This window comes from Sprattus sprattus, assembly GCF_963457725.1.
Source record: "Sprattus sprattus genome assembly, chromosome: 18".
Taxonomy (NCBI): Eukaryota; Metazoa; Chordata; class Actinopteri; order Clupeiformes; family Clupeidae; genus Sprattus; species Sprattus sprattus.
This window is the reverse complement of record NC_137916.1, coordinates 23810035-23827195: the sequence shown is the minus strand read 5'-3', so window position 1 is coordinate 23827195 and position 17161 is coordinate 23810035. Positions and strand designations below refer to the sequence as shown.

Here is a 17161-nt window from a genome sequence, read left to right as displayed (position 1 = left end):
TAAAAATATCTTACAATTCACAGACATTACAACACATGAACATTCACATGAAATATTAAAATTATAATGTTTATTTCGCCTAAAACCACAATAAATAAAACGGCTCTTACAGACAGTTTTGGCAAATCACCACCAACCCGGTCAACAGAGAAACTAGGCCCTGAGCCTTTGTATTCTCCACTATTATCACCATTTTCAGAGACTACCCCAAACCTCTTTACACTTTACAGACAACGTGGAGGAAAACACAAATAAAACAGTGACATCACACACAGGAACTCTCTTTTCTAGCAAACGTGTATTTTCCCCACCTTCCCTTCTCGTCAGCAGCCCACTGCAGAACTCCAGAAACCAGTGCGTCATTAAGTGTATACTCATCACTGGCTTATAATAGTCCAGTTTGTTCTTCTCCAAGTATGTTATGTTTGAGTGTTAATGTCCTAAATCAAGGGGGCAATTTATTACTACCCGTCATAAAGCCTCCTGGCTCTGTTCCCCATCACTGTGTGTTTGCCATGTTCCAGTATGCCATGTTCCAGTATGCCATGTTCCAGTATGTTCCAGCTCTTTATCAGCTCACACTCACTTGCATTTTCATCGTCTGCCACAAACGGCTCTACTCACTCGCCCGCTCTAAATATGCTTACTCATTCTTCAGTGCAGTGCTCTCTCCTTCTCTCTCTCCTTCTCTCTCTCCTTCTCTCTCTCCTTCTCTCCCTGTCTGTCTGTGTCTCTCCCTCTCTCTATGCCCTTCCACCTTCCCACACACACACACACATATATATATAAAAAACTCCTCTCAGCTTCCGTCCCTCCCACCCTCTCCCATTCAGTCACAGAAATACTCACATTTCCTCATTCCTTCACTCCCACGGTCGGAGTCTAAAAACAAGTAGGGCCTGACTCTCCCCTGGGTTACAGCTTCTCTCCTGTGTTCTGGGAAAGTAGTTCCTTCATCCTGTCACTCCTCTCCCACTTTCACGATTCCTCTCTCTCTCCTATTCATTCTCTCTTTCCCTCTCCCTTTCACTCATTCATTCATTCCCCTTTCTCCTCTCTCCCTCTCTCTCCCACCTCAATCACTCACTCAGTCTCTTTCCTCACTCCTTCACAGGGGTGTCCATCCATCAGCTCATAAGCACCAGTGGGACCTCCTTGTCCCCCGTGCCAAACAGTGGCAGCACCTTCTCCCTGAAGGGGGCCGTGCTGAACGTGTGCAGCTCGCTCCCAGACTTGGCGTTGTAGAAGACCACCTGGCCCTCCTCGCAGTCCAGGTAGACCCCGACCCTCCGCAGCCGCCCCGTCACCTTCACCTTGCCCAGCGGAGGAGTCGTGAGGGTGCGCAGGTGGGAGCCACCCCACCAGAGGGCGTAGTAGCCGTTCGAGGGACTCATGTCAAAAAGGCCCTTCCTCTGGGCTGACTCGACAGCCACACCCAACTTCCAGTCCTTACTGTCTCCGACGTTCACCTGGAATGTAGAGCAGAAAGAAGAGGGGGGGGGGGGGTTAGGATGACTGAGGGGAAGTGTAGCCAGCCCTCACACATTATGCAAACAAGCAGAGACTGGAACTATTCAGTGCACATATCTGGGCAGTGACTCATTTCTCAGGGTCCTCCAAGACAAGCCTGCCTTCCTCAGGCCCATACATCAGTCCCATACATCAGGCCCATACATCAGGCCCATACATCAGTCCCATACATCAGGCCCATACATCAGTCCCATACATCAGGCCCATACATCAGGCCCATACATCAGGCCCATACATCAGGCCCATACATCAGGCCCATACATCAGGCCCATACATCCATAGACCAGTCCAGAAAACATCCATAGACTAGATTTTTACTTAACCAACATCATAAAGCATTTTGATGTCATTTTTTTTTTTTACATTTTTACAAAAGCATTCTGAGCTTTGGGCTCTGTAAAGCTCATTGAGACAATTGTATTGTTTCTGGCGCTATCTAAAAAAATCAAATTTAATTTAATTCTGACCTCCCAGTAGTGTCTGCCCGACTCGAAGCTCTCTTTGGCGAGCACGCAGGACCAGACGTCGAAGCGCTGCGTGCTGTTCCTGTAGAACTGCAGCTTCTCGCCTCGCTTCACCTGCTTGCGGTCCTCTGACAGGGTGAGGAAAGGGTACGCCGTCACCGGATTCAGGGACAGATCCTCTGGGAAGGGCAAGCATGGAGAGCAGTGAGCAGTGAGCAGAGAGCAGTGAGCACCTCCTCAGGTTGGGAGCAGAGAGCAGAGAGCACCTCCTCAGGCTGAGAACAGAGAGCACCTCCTCAGGTTGGGAGCAGAGAGCACCTCCTCAGGTGGAGAGCAGAGAGCAGAGAGCACCTCCTCAGGTGGAGAGCAGAGAGCTCCTCCTCAGGTTGAGAGCAGAGAGCAGAGAGCACCTCCTCAGGTGGAGAGCAGAGAGCTCCTCCTCAGGTTGAGAGCAGAGAGCAGAGAGCACCTCCTCAGGTGGAGAGCAGAGAAAAGAGAGCACCTCCTCAGGTGGAGAGCAGAGAAAAGAGAGCACCTCCTCAGGTGGAGAACAGAGAAAAGAGAGCACCTCCTCAGGGGGAGAGCAGAGAAAAGAGAGCACCTCCTCAGGGGGAGAACAGAGAGCAGTGAGCAACCAAGGAAAGGAGGTACACTCTTAATGGAGTTAAGGTAAAGTTAAAGGTAATAAGGCTGTGGGTTCGGTGGTTAGGTTGGTAAGAGAAACGGGTTCTGGAGACATTTTTAGTTCTACTGAGGACACGTCTTCTGGAAAGAGCCGTCAGGGAGAAGAGTTCGATAAAGGTAAAGGTAGCAAGATTGGAGGTAAATTGGTTCTGCTTTGGTTCTACTAAAGATCCAGTTTAAATAAGGGGATTTAGGGGTACTCTCACTAAAAAGGCTCATAATTGGTCAGGAGAGACTTGTGGTCTCAGACTTACCTACATATCCTTTAACCTTCTTGTGCCCTGTAGGAGACAATATGGTCAACCATTTAGATGCAAATACAAACGCAAAGGAGAAAAATTCATAACTGGTCAAGTAAATCTTTTTGAAGCATTTTAGTAACGAAGCAACCATATAAACATGTTTGCTTAAGGCACACATTTAGAAGCGTCATAATGGAACTTTATGATTCATTCTGGCTTATTTAAAGAATTAATTCACATTTATATCAGTGCAGGATGAAGGAACAACAAACAAGCATACCTGAACTTGGCCTTAGCCTGCGTATGTCTGGAAACAGTACAACACACACACACACACACACACACACACACACACACACACACACACACACACACACTTTAGGACACGAACAGCAGAGCCACATGGCTGACACAATGACAGAGACCCATATGGACGAATTATTACAGGACTGAGGAGAATAGAAACCAACTGGGGTTTTGTATAAATCAATGTGTGTGTTTGGGGGGGGGGGGGGGTCTGGGGGTGTATTTGTTTCTTACCTTTTAGTGACCAGTCCTTCCTACTCCCCATTGACCTGACACTCATCATGCTCTCGCTCTCTGGTAGTGATGAGACTGCAAACACACACACACACACACACACACACACACACACACACACGTATAAAATGACAGCATTACCAATAGACGTCTCAAAACGCCCAGGACCTGAATCAAACAGAGGGGCTTGAACACACACACACACACACACACACACCTCTGCTTATTCATGCCGCCTTGCAGGCAGAGGGAAGAGGAAGAGTAGGTGTGGCATTGTGGGTAGTATGTGCAGAATGGCCCTCATACTTCACAGTGACTCAGCAGTTTCTCAACTGTCTGAACTACTGAAGCCACTGCAGCTCCTCATGACTCACAGTCCTCAGACTCTCTCTCTGACACACACACACACATACACACACACACACACACACACACACACACACCTGACTATCACCTCTGCTCATTCATGCAGCCTTGCAGGCCCAGCCAGAGGGAAGAGGAAGAGTAGGTGTGGCATTGTGGGTAGTATGTGCAGACTGGCCCTCATGCTTCACAGTGACTCAGCAGTTTCTCAACTGTCTGAACTACTGAAGCCACTGCAGCTCCTCATGACTCACGGTACTCAGACTCTCTGACACACACACACACACACACTGACACACACACACACACCTTATACATTCTCTTACAACTAGCAAATACACATGGCATAGGCACACAGACACACACCTCAGCATTGTATGTTTCATGCCATCTGTATGTTCTTATCTCCATAGCAGGCATAAGAGTTGAGCTAACCATAATTCCAGACTTAATTATTTTGTAATAATTGATGAATGGATTAGGTATGTCTGATCACGCCTGAACTCGCCCTACGTGCTGCACTGCACGTCATTCAAACTCCACAAGACAGATGGCAGCACTGATCAGCAGTGACAGACGCTCCATCTGAGGCACCACGGAAAGCAGTCTACTTGAACAGGCCAGATGAGGGCCAGATGAGAGCCAGCTCTGGCCCAGCAGTGTCTGCCATCTCCCACCTGTTCGCTGCCATCACACAGTGTGAAACGATCCACACCATCAATGTGAATCATTCTAGAGTAGAGCCATTACATTTAAAAAGCTTTAAGCAAAGGCAAACTATTGCTCCATTTTAAAAAGGGGCTATGTTATTGAAGTTTGTGTGTGGAAGTCATCAGTTTGTCTGTAATGGATAATGATAACGTTCTCCGCCCATAAAGACCATAAATCGCAATAACAGGTTTGAATAAAAACAACTCCTGTGTGTTGGGTGGTAATTACATGCGTTTGACTTAACGGGAATTTCAGACGCGTCGCTATTTCTGTCCCCATGGCACCCCCGCCACCACGGTCACCACGACAACAGGGACTCACCAGATTGGCGGTAGCGCACCTCTCCGCCGCGGATGTCTTCCAGCCGGTCCTGGACCTCCCTGAGGGAGGACTTCACGTCGTCCAGGGAGAAGCGCAGCTCCAGGTCCACCTCGGGCTCCTCCCGGCCCTGATCCAGCTCGGCCTGCAGGGGGCTGCTCACCTCCTCAAAGCTCTGCAGGGGGCAGGCAGAACCGGCTCAGGAACCTTTACTTTACTTCACTTCACTTCACTTCACTTTACGGTAGTTATGTTTATATTTTGTCAAAGCAATCAGGTGGTGGAAGCCATTTTTTTTATTTTTTTATGTTCTCTTGGGTAAATAGTAATTGGATTAATATTTTGCATGAAAGAAGACTTTGTATGTATATGGTTCATAAAGAGTAAAGATAGGAGTCTACAGTGGTGCACTGCACTAGCAGAGAAAAACGATTAGGTCAGAATAGGGTGTGGGTGTGTGTGTGTGTGTCTCTGTGTATTGTGTGTGTGTCTCTGTGTATGTGTGTGTGTGTGTGTGTCTGACCTGCAGGAAACCAATGTGGTCATCAGAGGTGGCCTGTTGTTCCAGCCTCGCTCTCACTTCCTGCATCTTGCTCAGCTCAGCCTCCTGTCGTGACACTATTTCCTCCCCCCGTCCAATCACAGAGGCCTGCTTCTCCTGTATCCCGCCCACCAGCTCCCTGCGAATCCGATCCACGGAGCGTATCACCTCCCCCAGCAGCTGCTCCAGCTGGGCTTGCTCAGCCCTGGCATAGTTCTGCAGGGGTCAAAGGTCACATCCAACACAAGAGGTCTGAATAGTTTCATGAACGAGATCCCTGGAGTTTCTGCATGACAGAGGATGAGCACTGAGCACTGGGCGTGAACACTGGGCGTGGGCGTGGGCGTGGGCGTGGGCGTGGGCGTGGGCGTGGGCGTGTGTATGAGCACTGGGCCTCCTCTTAGGTGTTTCCTCCGCACACCTGAGTGCCTTTGGTACTTCAACGTCCCTGTGTGGACCTGACTAATCCTACTAAGCCAGTTATTCTATGCAATCATTTTATTATAATACTATATTTTTTTTTTTTTTATCAATTTTTTATTGATAATATAAAGGATTTTCCACTATTCCTAATGTTTGAGAATATTCCCAGTACTCCAACGATCCCCTGATTGATATGTTGGATCAGATGCCAGTCTCTAACAAACGGAAGATTTTTCTATTTCCTAAAGTAAACAAGTGGCCTTTCTGTCTGAGATGATGTCTACCTTCACTGTTTGCATCCTCCCTTTCATGTCAGCCAGGTTCAGGCTCTTCCTGTCGATGCTGGTCTGGATGTCCAGCTCCGTCTTGCTCAGGAGTTTCTGTGAGACAGCAGGGAAGAAAGAGGACATCATCTACCCACATACCGTAATCAGTCTCTGTATGACAGCATTGCTTTAGCGTTATACTTTTCTGTTAAACTATTTATATTTACTAAATGATTTTAACATCTTTCACATTTTTACATTCTCGTACTTTTTGTCTAGATCTTTCTTCTGTACCGTATGACATGCTTTTGCTTCATGTGACGCACTACCAACTTGATTGTAGACCTGAGTGTTGACTTGAGCCTAGACTTCTATTCTACTGTATTTAATTCTTGCGTCTGCACTGCTGTTTTCATCATAACAGACGTTACACACGAAGGTCGTTTCTTATGGGAGAACAAAGACGTCACATATGCGTGTGTATCAGTTCATGTCCTGCCCAAGAGAGCATTTTGTGTAGTCTGTGAAGACAAAGTGTAGCCATTCTTCAATGGCAACGAGTCTTTAAGAACCATGGAAGCCTCCAGGAAGTAGACATATTGACATTTCCATTACAACATGTGACTGACTGACTGACACAGCCTATGGGAGTCGTGGGGTAGGATGTATCTGATGACATTTTTGGCCGGGATTAACTTCTGAAATATGTACTGCACATTCCACAAAGGCCTGAACCCATTTCAGCAAAGTAGAAGCCCGATTTGGGGGCATGACTGAACCCGTTCACCACCAACTCAACCACACCCAAGCTTTGTTTTGTGGGTATTTATCTAATGCGGGATGGCAAAGTGGAAGAATTTTTGACGGAACATTTTCAAAGCTCATAGCAAGGAGTTGGTTGTCTAAACCCGGTTAATCACAGAATCCAGCACCTCACATCACAGGTCACACATCAGAATCACATTCATCATCACAGGAACATGTGATGGGATCTGAGTAAACATGTGATGTTGGTAGAGCTCCCTCGGAGATAAGGTACGGAGGAAACTGCTGATAACCGCCAACTCAGGATCCCATCTGGCCCTGATTAATCCTAGTGTGGATTCCAAGGAAGTGACCGTGCGGGTGGCAGAAGTATCTAAAGGCCCTTGCTTGGTTCTGCGTTGAGCATGAATTGCTAGGTGCTTACGCGTTGCGTTGGGGGTGTTGCCAATCAATTCACACCTAGAACAATAGGCTTGCATAAAATGGCGCAAGTCTAGAAAAAGGGGCCGACGCACGCAAGACGTGAAAAGACGCGCAAGGGGCGCGCAAGGGGCTTGCGCGGCCTCTTGTGCTTGCGCTTACGCTTACGTAACTGAGCATAAATCGGCCTTAAGAATGAAAACTAAACACAGGTTTGCCACGTGTGGAATGGAGGCTATTTTTGTCTGACATTTCAGCGATTTCTTCTTTTGTTTACACCAGAGTTTAGCCCCGCCCGTCCAACCCTTTGGAATCTCCTCTGCAATGGAAAACTGCTTTGTCAGAATGATAAGGAGAGCCTTGGTGTGGGAAGATATACAAACGGAAAATTCCTCAGTTAATAAAGTGGTCATGCAGCGTACCGTTCATAGCGGCATTACTGTAACCCCTTGTGCTGTAGATATGAAGATAGCCACAGTCCACCTCAATGCAGAATGAACACACACACACACCTCCACCTTCTTCTTATCTCTTTCTCTCCCTCACACCCACACACACACACACACTCCTCCACCTTGTTCTTATCTCTCTTTTTCCCTCACACCCACACTCCTCCACCTTGTTCTTATCTCTCTTTCTCCCTCACACCCACCCACACATATACATACATATACATACATTTAGAGACACAGATACACACGCGCACGCGCACATAAGCACATGCGCACACACACGTGCACACCACCTTGTTCTCTCTCTATCTCTCTCGCTCACACGTACACACTCACACACTCCGACATGCTTCATTATCCTATTGGTTTGCATGGACATTACTCTGTCTTTTGTGCCTCGCTCACACACACACACACACACCTGTTTCGTGATCCTCTCGGTCTGCACAGACACGGTGCTGTGTGTGCGGTGTGTCTCGAGCACGCAGACGGAGCAGATGCAGGTCTGGTCGGTGCGGCAGTACACCTCCAGCAGCCTGCCGTGGGTGGGGCAGGTGCGCCCCTGCTGGGCCTCCCCGGGGTCGCGGAGCTGGTGGCTGCGGTAGAAGGGCATGTCGCGGTGCGCCTGCACGTGCTCCTCACAGTAGGACGCCATGCACGTCATGCAGCTGCTCACGGCGCGCTGCTTCTTGCCCGAGCACACGTCACACATGACCACTTTGCCCTTCGCCACGTCGATGTCGTCATACAGGGTCGTCTCCGCGGCGGCAGCGCCACCCAGTCTGCTGCGGGGTTTGGGCGTCGGCGTCTTGTTCGGGTCGGAGGCGTCGCTGTAGACCTCGTACTGGGCCACCTTGTACGTGTTGGTGATGGCGGACAGCACGCGGTTGATGCTGAGCTTGGGCCGCTCCTCGAAGACGCGCTTGCACAGCGGGCACGAGCACACCTCGATGGAGGCCCAGTAGCCGCCGATGCAGGCCTGGCAGTAGTTGTGGCCGCAGGGTGTGGTGACCGGGTCGCACAGCAGGTCCAGGCAGATGGAGCAGGTAACCTCGGCCTCGGAAAACGCGCCAGGCGACATAGCAAACTGAGCCATCTTCAGCAGCGGGGGGGGGGGGGGGGAGAGGGGGGCAGGGGTCAGAGTAGGAACAGCCTGCAACACACACTTTATTATATTAACATACACACTTAACACAAAGGAGTACAGACACATCAAATATACACAATTTACACAAAGGAGTACACACATAAAATATAACGCTCAAAGGCCACTGCTGCAGCAAGGAAAGGATTTGTAGGCCTCTACTATTTTACAACTCTCACTAGGGTTCATCCATGGTCCATCTCCTTGGAAAATAACTGGGCTTTGATAGCTCACCATATTGTCTACCGAAATGGCGTCTTAAATCTAGCTCTTAACTGACCCTTAGCACTGTAAGCATATCCCCCCTCCCTGGACACATTCTCCCGGTCCTCTCAGGACAGTTCCCTTCCCTCCCTGAACACAACCACTGCAATTGTCCAGTCAAAGCTGTGCTTGCTCTAAGGGTGTCCAGGCACTGGGCTCTGTAAAGCACCTTGAGACAATTTGATTGTTTTTGGCTTTATAAAAATATAATTATATTGATGTTCAGCACTGACAGTCAGAAAAGACCCAACACATTCAGTGCTTTGGCGATTTGAGGCCCTGTTCATAATAAGTTCATATTCATCTTCACCTTTATTGCTCATTCAAATTTGGGAGCGATGCATACCCATCATGAATGTGAGTAAGTATTTGTAATCATGCTTCTTTCATGCACCACATCTCCCTGCACCCCTTGTGCAATTAGCTTAAGAAATACATGACAGTGATGTGTTCCTCCTTCAAGTTCTGACAAAGCTGAAGTGTTGCTATAGAAACTACATATTAATTAAACAGGATCATCTTGCTATAAAAACTACATATTAATTAAACAGGATCATCTTGCCATCTGTCTGTCAACTCCTGTTCTTTTTGAGCAAGCCACTTCCAAACACACACACACACACACACACACACACGACACTACTGTCTGAGGGGTGGGGTGTGAGGAGCAAAACAGAATCAAATCTGTGCCGATACAGACCTAGGGAAGAGCCCAATAAGTGTAGGCTAAGGAACACTCCAGTAACACACAAACTAAATAAAAAATGCCCATGACTGTTAAGGGATTTAAACCAAGGCGACGGTTGGATTCAAAACCAAACAACATTCCAAGCAGCTTCCCTGTCCAGACACAGATTCAAATTGTTGATATTTGATACATACTCCTGATTTACTTAACTCCCACCTCCTTGACTCAAGTGCATTCCTTCCTATTACACATGTCCACACTTCCTCAAATAGGTATATGGGTAACATCCAGACTCAGCCAAATGTAGCAAAAACCACAGGCCATCACAGCTAGCGCACACAGCTAGCACACACAGAAAGCGCACACACAGCAGATCACTCAAGTCTCCATGACACTAGTCTTGAGCACAAACTGCCATTGCTCAAGCAGACAGCAAGAAAGCTTCCATAGCAGCCCAGTACTGAGGGACACGGCTGGACAGCCCTGACCTGTGCAGTGTCAGCCACCAGTCCCTTACAGCACAAACGCAGTGTCACATGGGTGACTATTCACACACATTGTTTGTTAGATTGTTTTTCAGTTTTTGGAGCAAACTCAATTCTTGTCTGTTCTGAAGGACAATTCTGAGCAGTGCAGTAACTCGAACGGTTTGTTGACAACAGCAAGTCTATAGTTAGATAATGGAGTCATCCGCACTGCCTTACCTGTGTTGAGGAAGTTGTGGGCGGAGGTTATTAAAGGACACAAACTGCCACCAAACTAAAACATAACTCTGACTGTGCACAGGACGCCTGCAAGCTGGACACCTAGAGGAACTGGTTTAAAGGGTGCTAGTGTGCTAGTTTGTCTCTTTAGCTGGCCTGGTGGCACACTGACATGAACTGAAACATGCTGAGAGTTCAGTGTTGTGCTCTCATTCGCCACCCCTAGGCTGTGTGTCAGTCCACCACACCTGGGCCCAATCATCACCAATCCCAATGAGCAGAGGAAGGCCTCCTCCAAGCCTCTGCAACACTGAACACAACCCTGCTGCAGACCTGCAGCCTTGCCCTGTGTGAGGGCTGGGAATCTTTTCTCTGCATTTAGTCATTCAGCAGACGCTTTTGTCCAAAGTGACGTACAAGGGACAGAACTGTCAAGCTAAGAGCAATAAAAACCTGGTGTAACAATAAATACTACTTCACATAAGAACTAGAAAAACGACATAGAAAAGAAGAGACCTTAAAAGCTGGATTTCTATCTCTGTGCTGAAAAGGGGGTTCTTCATTATATCACAGCAGTGAAGCTGCCGGTGTTCAATTTTTCTTTGGAGGAATGTTATTTCAGGGCCGCAAAAAAAAAAGAAGATGACCTCTATTTTTAGAAGGCGAGCTCGTTTAGAGTAACGATGTTGTTTATTCAGGTGCAGCGTGCTCTGACACAAAAGGGCTTTCATTGATAATACCCGGATCTGTTCCAGGAGGAAGAAATATTGCATGGTGAGACACCTGTTCCACTTCAGTGGTATTTTAGAAAACAAACAACGCGCTGTACAAAGGCACATATTAAACGAAGTATCAAATGGACAAACTTACCCAGAAGCAAAGAAATAAATATAAATATCAAAGAAAGGCTGCTTACACCTTGGTACATCTTTTCGTTCTGCTTGACATTAACTGAAACTTCACTAAGAAGATATCCAAACTTCAAACTGTCAAAACAGAGGCTTTGGATGATTGACTTTCTGTAATCAAATGCCTCTGAGATGGCTCCATAATAAACAAGGTTAAAACCTTACCCTTGTAAACTTGTTTAAAAACAAATCTAAGGCATGTCATCAACTTTCTTTAACAAGTTGTAGAATGTAGTCGGTTTGGTCCGAACACTTCAGGTACCACCACATTCCATGGCAGCAGGCCGTGCATATGGGTCTGTTAAGGTGTGTGTTTTTCGAGGAGTGCTTGTTGTTCACCGATGCCCTTATAGGAAATGTCTGACTCGTACACAAAGAAGATATTAATAACCTCATCATCTCTTTTCTGTTCATCTATTCACAAATGATGACTCACGCAAAGGCAGTCTTTATGATATTTGGGTCAAGGATTGACTGTTTACATTTTTTACATGCCCTCCTTTAAAAGTGGAATAAAAAGTGTGCATGAATCCCTCTAATTAAATTCAACTACATCGAATTGTATGTATGTATATATTATTTATATAGCACCAAAACAAACAAATTGCTTCAAGGCGCTTTACAGACCCCAGTGCCTGAATGTGTGCATGATACAGTACCAGTCAAAAGTTTGGACACACCTTCTCATTTTTTGAGAAGTTTTTGCTTTACTTTTATTATTTTTTTAAATTGTAGAAAACACTTTTTTTGTTTAGTACATCATTCCATATGTGGTCTTTGTAGTTTAAATATCTTTAGTATTAATCTACAATGTAGAAAATAATAAAAGTAAAGTAAAAACTTGAAAAAAAATGAAAGGTGTGTCCAAACTTTTGACTGGTACTGTATATATTGGCATATCTGCTCATATCGTGTGTTTGCTGTTTCATAGTATAGGCAATGTTTAGTGTTTGTTATTTACGGATGTGCTTATTTTTCTACGCGCTTTAGCTTTGTGACTTAGGTGTATGACTTAGAAATCCTGACAGGTCACACACAGAGGCACTAGATGTATGCGTCAAGAGAATCTCTACACACTGATATCCTTGCCTTGGTATTTTGGCATTAGAGTCTCTCGTCAGACCAAAGGCTCATCAATAAAATCATTTCTATAAGGGCCATGGTCATTTACTACCTATGATAAATTAGAATGAGGTGCACTCAACACGGTGGGCTGCACCTATGGGCTGCACACTTTCAGATTACTTTTACATCCAGGTCAAAGGTCACCCAAAGCCAACTGCACTCTGAGGCTTTCTGACTGCTTTTGCTCTGGAAACCCTTCAACCGCTGCCTTCATAGCCTGTGCAAAGCTTGCCATCCTGTGGGGTGTCACATAAACGTGAAGACAGATCTCCTTCCTGAGCATTAGCACTCATTTGCAAGAGGAGGATTGACACTATTTTATTTAAATGACAAATGGGATGTGGGAAAAATCTGTTCTTTAAGGCAGCTGAATAAGCAACATAGACGTACAGTACATTCAGCATTTTCATGTTGAGATGTGCAATAAAGATCCTCTCTCCCCATCACCATGTCAACTCAGGGTTTGCTTTAATGGCTTTGAACCACAGATGTCAGGTTCCTATGAGGCGATCACTATAGCCTCCATAAAAAAGCCCCAGCACTCAGCAAAGACTGCTCCCACCCCATCAACCCCAAAGCACTTTGAGCTGCATTCTTTTGCATGAAAGGTGCTATATAAATAAAGTTTATTATTATTACTATTATTATCAGCACCGAGCACCATCTCGTGCAGTTCGCCAAGTCCTCTCCGGCCCCCAGCTCCGAGCTCAGGGGCTGACGGCTGTTCTGCGGTCGGATCAGTTTTCTAAACAGTTCGTCAATCCTCCACAGAAACCCCATTGGGAGCTGTTACAGGCATACTGTACCACAACTGTATCTACACACACACACCTGAAACATTAGACTTGCTCCAGCTGGATAAAGATTTGCACAGAGAGCCTAAAGATGCCCTTGAAAGCTACTAAAAACAGCTACTGTATGTTATCTTATGGCATGCAAAGCTTTACCATGCTACATTATACTATATGTAGGTCTATAATACAAGATGACATTATGTCACAGTGCTGTGCTGTGAGTTTTTTAGCATTTAGCAACAAATTACAGTCCATCTTTAACGCTCATTTCCAGCCTATGCCTGTGATATATAAAGACATTCTTTGTGTGTGTTTGACCAATCCGAGGCCTCACCTCTGTAGGTTTCCATTCGTGGTGGTAAACCTGACCACACTGAGTACAGATCAGTAGATCTTTATCAGTTTCAGTGTTTTGATAACATTCTCCAACTCTAAAGGTTAAAATGGCTTGTTTCTGTTTGACCATCACAATGACTTGCGTCCACACGTGGGGTTATGTTATGTGATGTGTGGAGAATCTCTTTAAATGTCAAGCATGTCAGTGAAGCAGCTTCTGGAGTAAATCTCCTTCTGTAAGCCTCTGCCAACACAACACAGCACCACTGACTGACCCAGATGAAAGTTATACACACAGTTTAGACTGAGCTTCACTGCACTGCCTCTACAGAAATGCAGCACATACAAAAGCAAACACTTCCTGTGCACATTTGACATTTGGTGACTTGAATGCATACATAAACTGCATTCATAGAGACAAACGAGATGTGTGTCTAAAACATGTCTAAGATGGGATTGTTTCTTGTTTGACTGAAAATACCTAAAGACTACATTCATACGGACAAACAAGATGTGTGTCTAAACCATGTCTCAGATGGGATTGTTTCTTGTTTGACTGAAACTAACTAAAGGCCATATGCATTGGGCCACACCCTTTACGGTTTCTACCTTTCTGAAACACAGCTGCCAGTTAACAGCCCACTGTGGATAAGAGAGAAACATGTGTATGTCCAGTGGGGCTATCAAACACAAACTCTAATCTCCATCACACCAGAGGTGTACCCCTGAAAACAAAACTGTGTGACCTCCTTATCTACACAAAAGTGAAAGAAGTCTACATACACTTTACACCTGCAATGGTGACAGAGAAATATAATACAACATAACATAATATAAGACAGTATAATATAGAACAACAACAAAACTTGGTGCATCATTTCAGAAAGTCACTTACTAAATAGATGTTTTGACATTTCACCACACAAAATCATTGCCATAATTCCCCTCAGCATAGGCGCAATGGTCCAGTGTTTTTCCAGCATCTACAGCAGCGTCTCTCAGGATGCTATGCTAACCTCTGAGCACAACATTCAAAGTCCTTATCTGATTTTGCCATGTGCTTAGGAACATTTGTTTAAAGTTGTATCTGGTATCATATCACAGTGATACTCTACAACAAGAAACTCTTCACTATACAATTTCCAGTATTGATATTGTAGTTAAAAAAAAAAAAGTAGATTTTCTTCCACCATTTCCTATGCCTTGCAATACAACTATACTAGATTCTTGTTGAAGGGGTTTTCAACCCAGCTGTCTAGTTTGCTACTCTGGTCACACAAGTCATGCATGGGCTACAGTGAACTACAGAACACCAGCTAGTAAAAACAACACTTGTTTAACCCTTTACCACACAGAGCACATGCAGTAACAAGCCACAGACCGGCCGTCACAGTTCAGTCAAACAATTATGCACCACCAAATGTATCGGTTTAGCACCACTTCTGACAGGTGGCCTTTCAGGAGAAGCTGCCTGACATTTTGACGAGCCAGAGAGAACTTAACATTCTTCTTCTCTAAAGTGACACATTAGTCCCTATTTTTGCCACAGTAAATTAGCAAAAACCCACTCCATACCTTTTGATATTGTGAGTCCTGATCGCCTTCCTCTTTGGTTTTGTACTCTGTTCTCTGAAGAGCTGGTTCACCCTTTCTCTCTTTCTCTTTCTCTTTCTCCCTCTTAATGCAGTATCTTGGTATCTCAGTGGCTTCAGAGTTATCCTGCTTCACTGGTTCCTATGCATGCGAAAGTCACTGTGAGTGTTTTATGTGTGTGGCAAATGGACTGGGGTGGGGAGACCAGGTATGGCCACTGGATGGAAAGCTGTCGGGTGAGTTTGTCAGGTTAGTAACATGACTTGTTTTGTCATTAGCCTGCCTATTCATGTCTATGTGCTCATTACTGTAGTGTCAGGGCCAAACCCTTCACCACTCCCTCCACTGATTTTACAGCACAGACTTGACTGGGGGGCATATTCCAAGTACGTGGTTTAGTGACAAACCTGGATAAGTAAATGGTAAACCTCTAAATAGAAAAAACCCTATGGCTTCGTTCTAGCAAAACAAAGCCATGTGGGTCTTCTTTTAGGAGGTTCACCACTTACTTTGAGTTAACTTAGCCAGGTTTGTCACTAAAGCATATACTTGAAATAACCCCCTGAATCATCCTGAGATAATGTTTGCTGTCTGCTATAGGCCCACCTCAATCTAGAGCTAGGCAATGAGGGTGTGGCAATATCAATGTAATTGCCATCTCACTTTCTGCTTATAGATATGATATACTTCCTAAAAGCAGCAACCAAGTTTGAATAATGATATGAATCGTCTACCATTAGGTGGTGATGCCCAAGCCCTTCTCTTTGCTTTGTTATGTCATGAAAGAGAGAGAGTGTGTTTTTGTCATCTCGACGTGTTGGTGGAGGAATCTACCCTAATAGTCCATGGGCCAGACAACATATTGGTACCATCTGAGGGGGCAAAACTTTACCTGTGCTAAGTTGTTTGTAGGACTGATATAAGTCTATTAATATATGAAAACCCTTGCACAAAAGCAGCTTTTCATATTTTTGGGCTATATAACGTTTAACAGCGCTTTAGCTAAATTTCCCCAAATCACACATGTGCTAATATCATCTTAACAGTTTTAATTTTGGTCATTATCTCAATTATTTGTAAATTATTCGTATAAGTCAAATGTTGCAACTAGACAAGTCCCAACCCTCCGTGCCGGATTCCAAGGAAAGTGGGTGGACCACCGACGATGATGGGAAGTTGGTGATTGAGTGGACATGTCTCACCAGATATGTGCAAACTGCAAACCTGTTCTGATCAACCCAGTGAGAAAGAACCCACTGTCGAGTGAACAGACTCAGATTATGGTCATGGTGACTGACGCCTAGGTTGAGGGTGTGGACCTAATATATCCCAATATGTAGGCTACAGTTCTAATTCTAGTTTATCTAACAGGCAATGTTAAATAGCCCTTCTATTCAAACCATCAGTATTGTTGTTACAAAGAACATGCCAATTGATGTTAAAGAAGCATTCCGGATCAATTGCTATTCGCTAACGATATGCTAGCGGCTAAAACTAACGAAATCTCTTGAAATGTGCTGACTTTGACATTATGACAAACTAGTTACTCAACAACTGTCCTAACACAGTCAAACATCAAGCAACTGCAACACAAGACAAAGCAAGACGGCAAATAAGCTACTAACTAGTTCGGCAGACAGTAGAAAGCCATGCGGCGTCAGGCAATCCTACATTTAGCAGTTATATGCCTATGGACCCTGGCATTACAATGGCACAGAGACGATTATCCATATTAAAAGTCATTGTAGCGCCCCAATTCTATTCAAGCTGTTATTTTAAGGTAAAAATTGCTGATCCTAACCCTGAGGTATAATTGTTGCATACTGTTACTTTAAGTGAGCATGTTCAAATGTAGCATGTGTTCAGGTGTAGCATCATCTGGACAT

At 45.3% G+C, this 17161-nt stretch overlaps 1 protein-coding gene across 1 annotated transcript; it reads right to left on the bottom strand.

Moving 5' to 3' along the window:
* Positions 1-1127: 1127 nt before the first annotated feature.
* btr30 (bloodthirsty-related gene family, member 30) lies at positions 1128-8815 on the bottom strand (the record flags this gene model as incomplete). Its single annotated transcript, XM_080855797.1, has 9 exons — positions 1128-1469; positions 1998-2173; positions 2933-2959; positions 3201-3227; positions 3461-3535; positions 4856-5027; positions 5376-5609; positions 6101-6196; positions 8141-8815. The coding sequence occupies 9 exons, from the start codon at positions 8813-8815 to the stop codon at positions 1128-1130; spliced, it is 1824 nt and encodes a 607-aa protein (XP_080711923.1).
* Positions 8816-17161: the final 8346 nt, after the last annotated feature.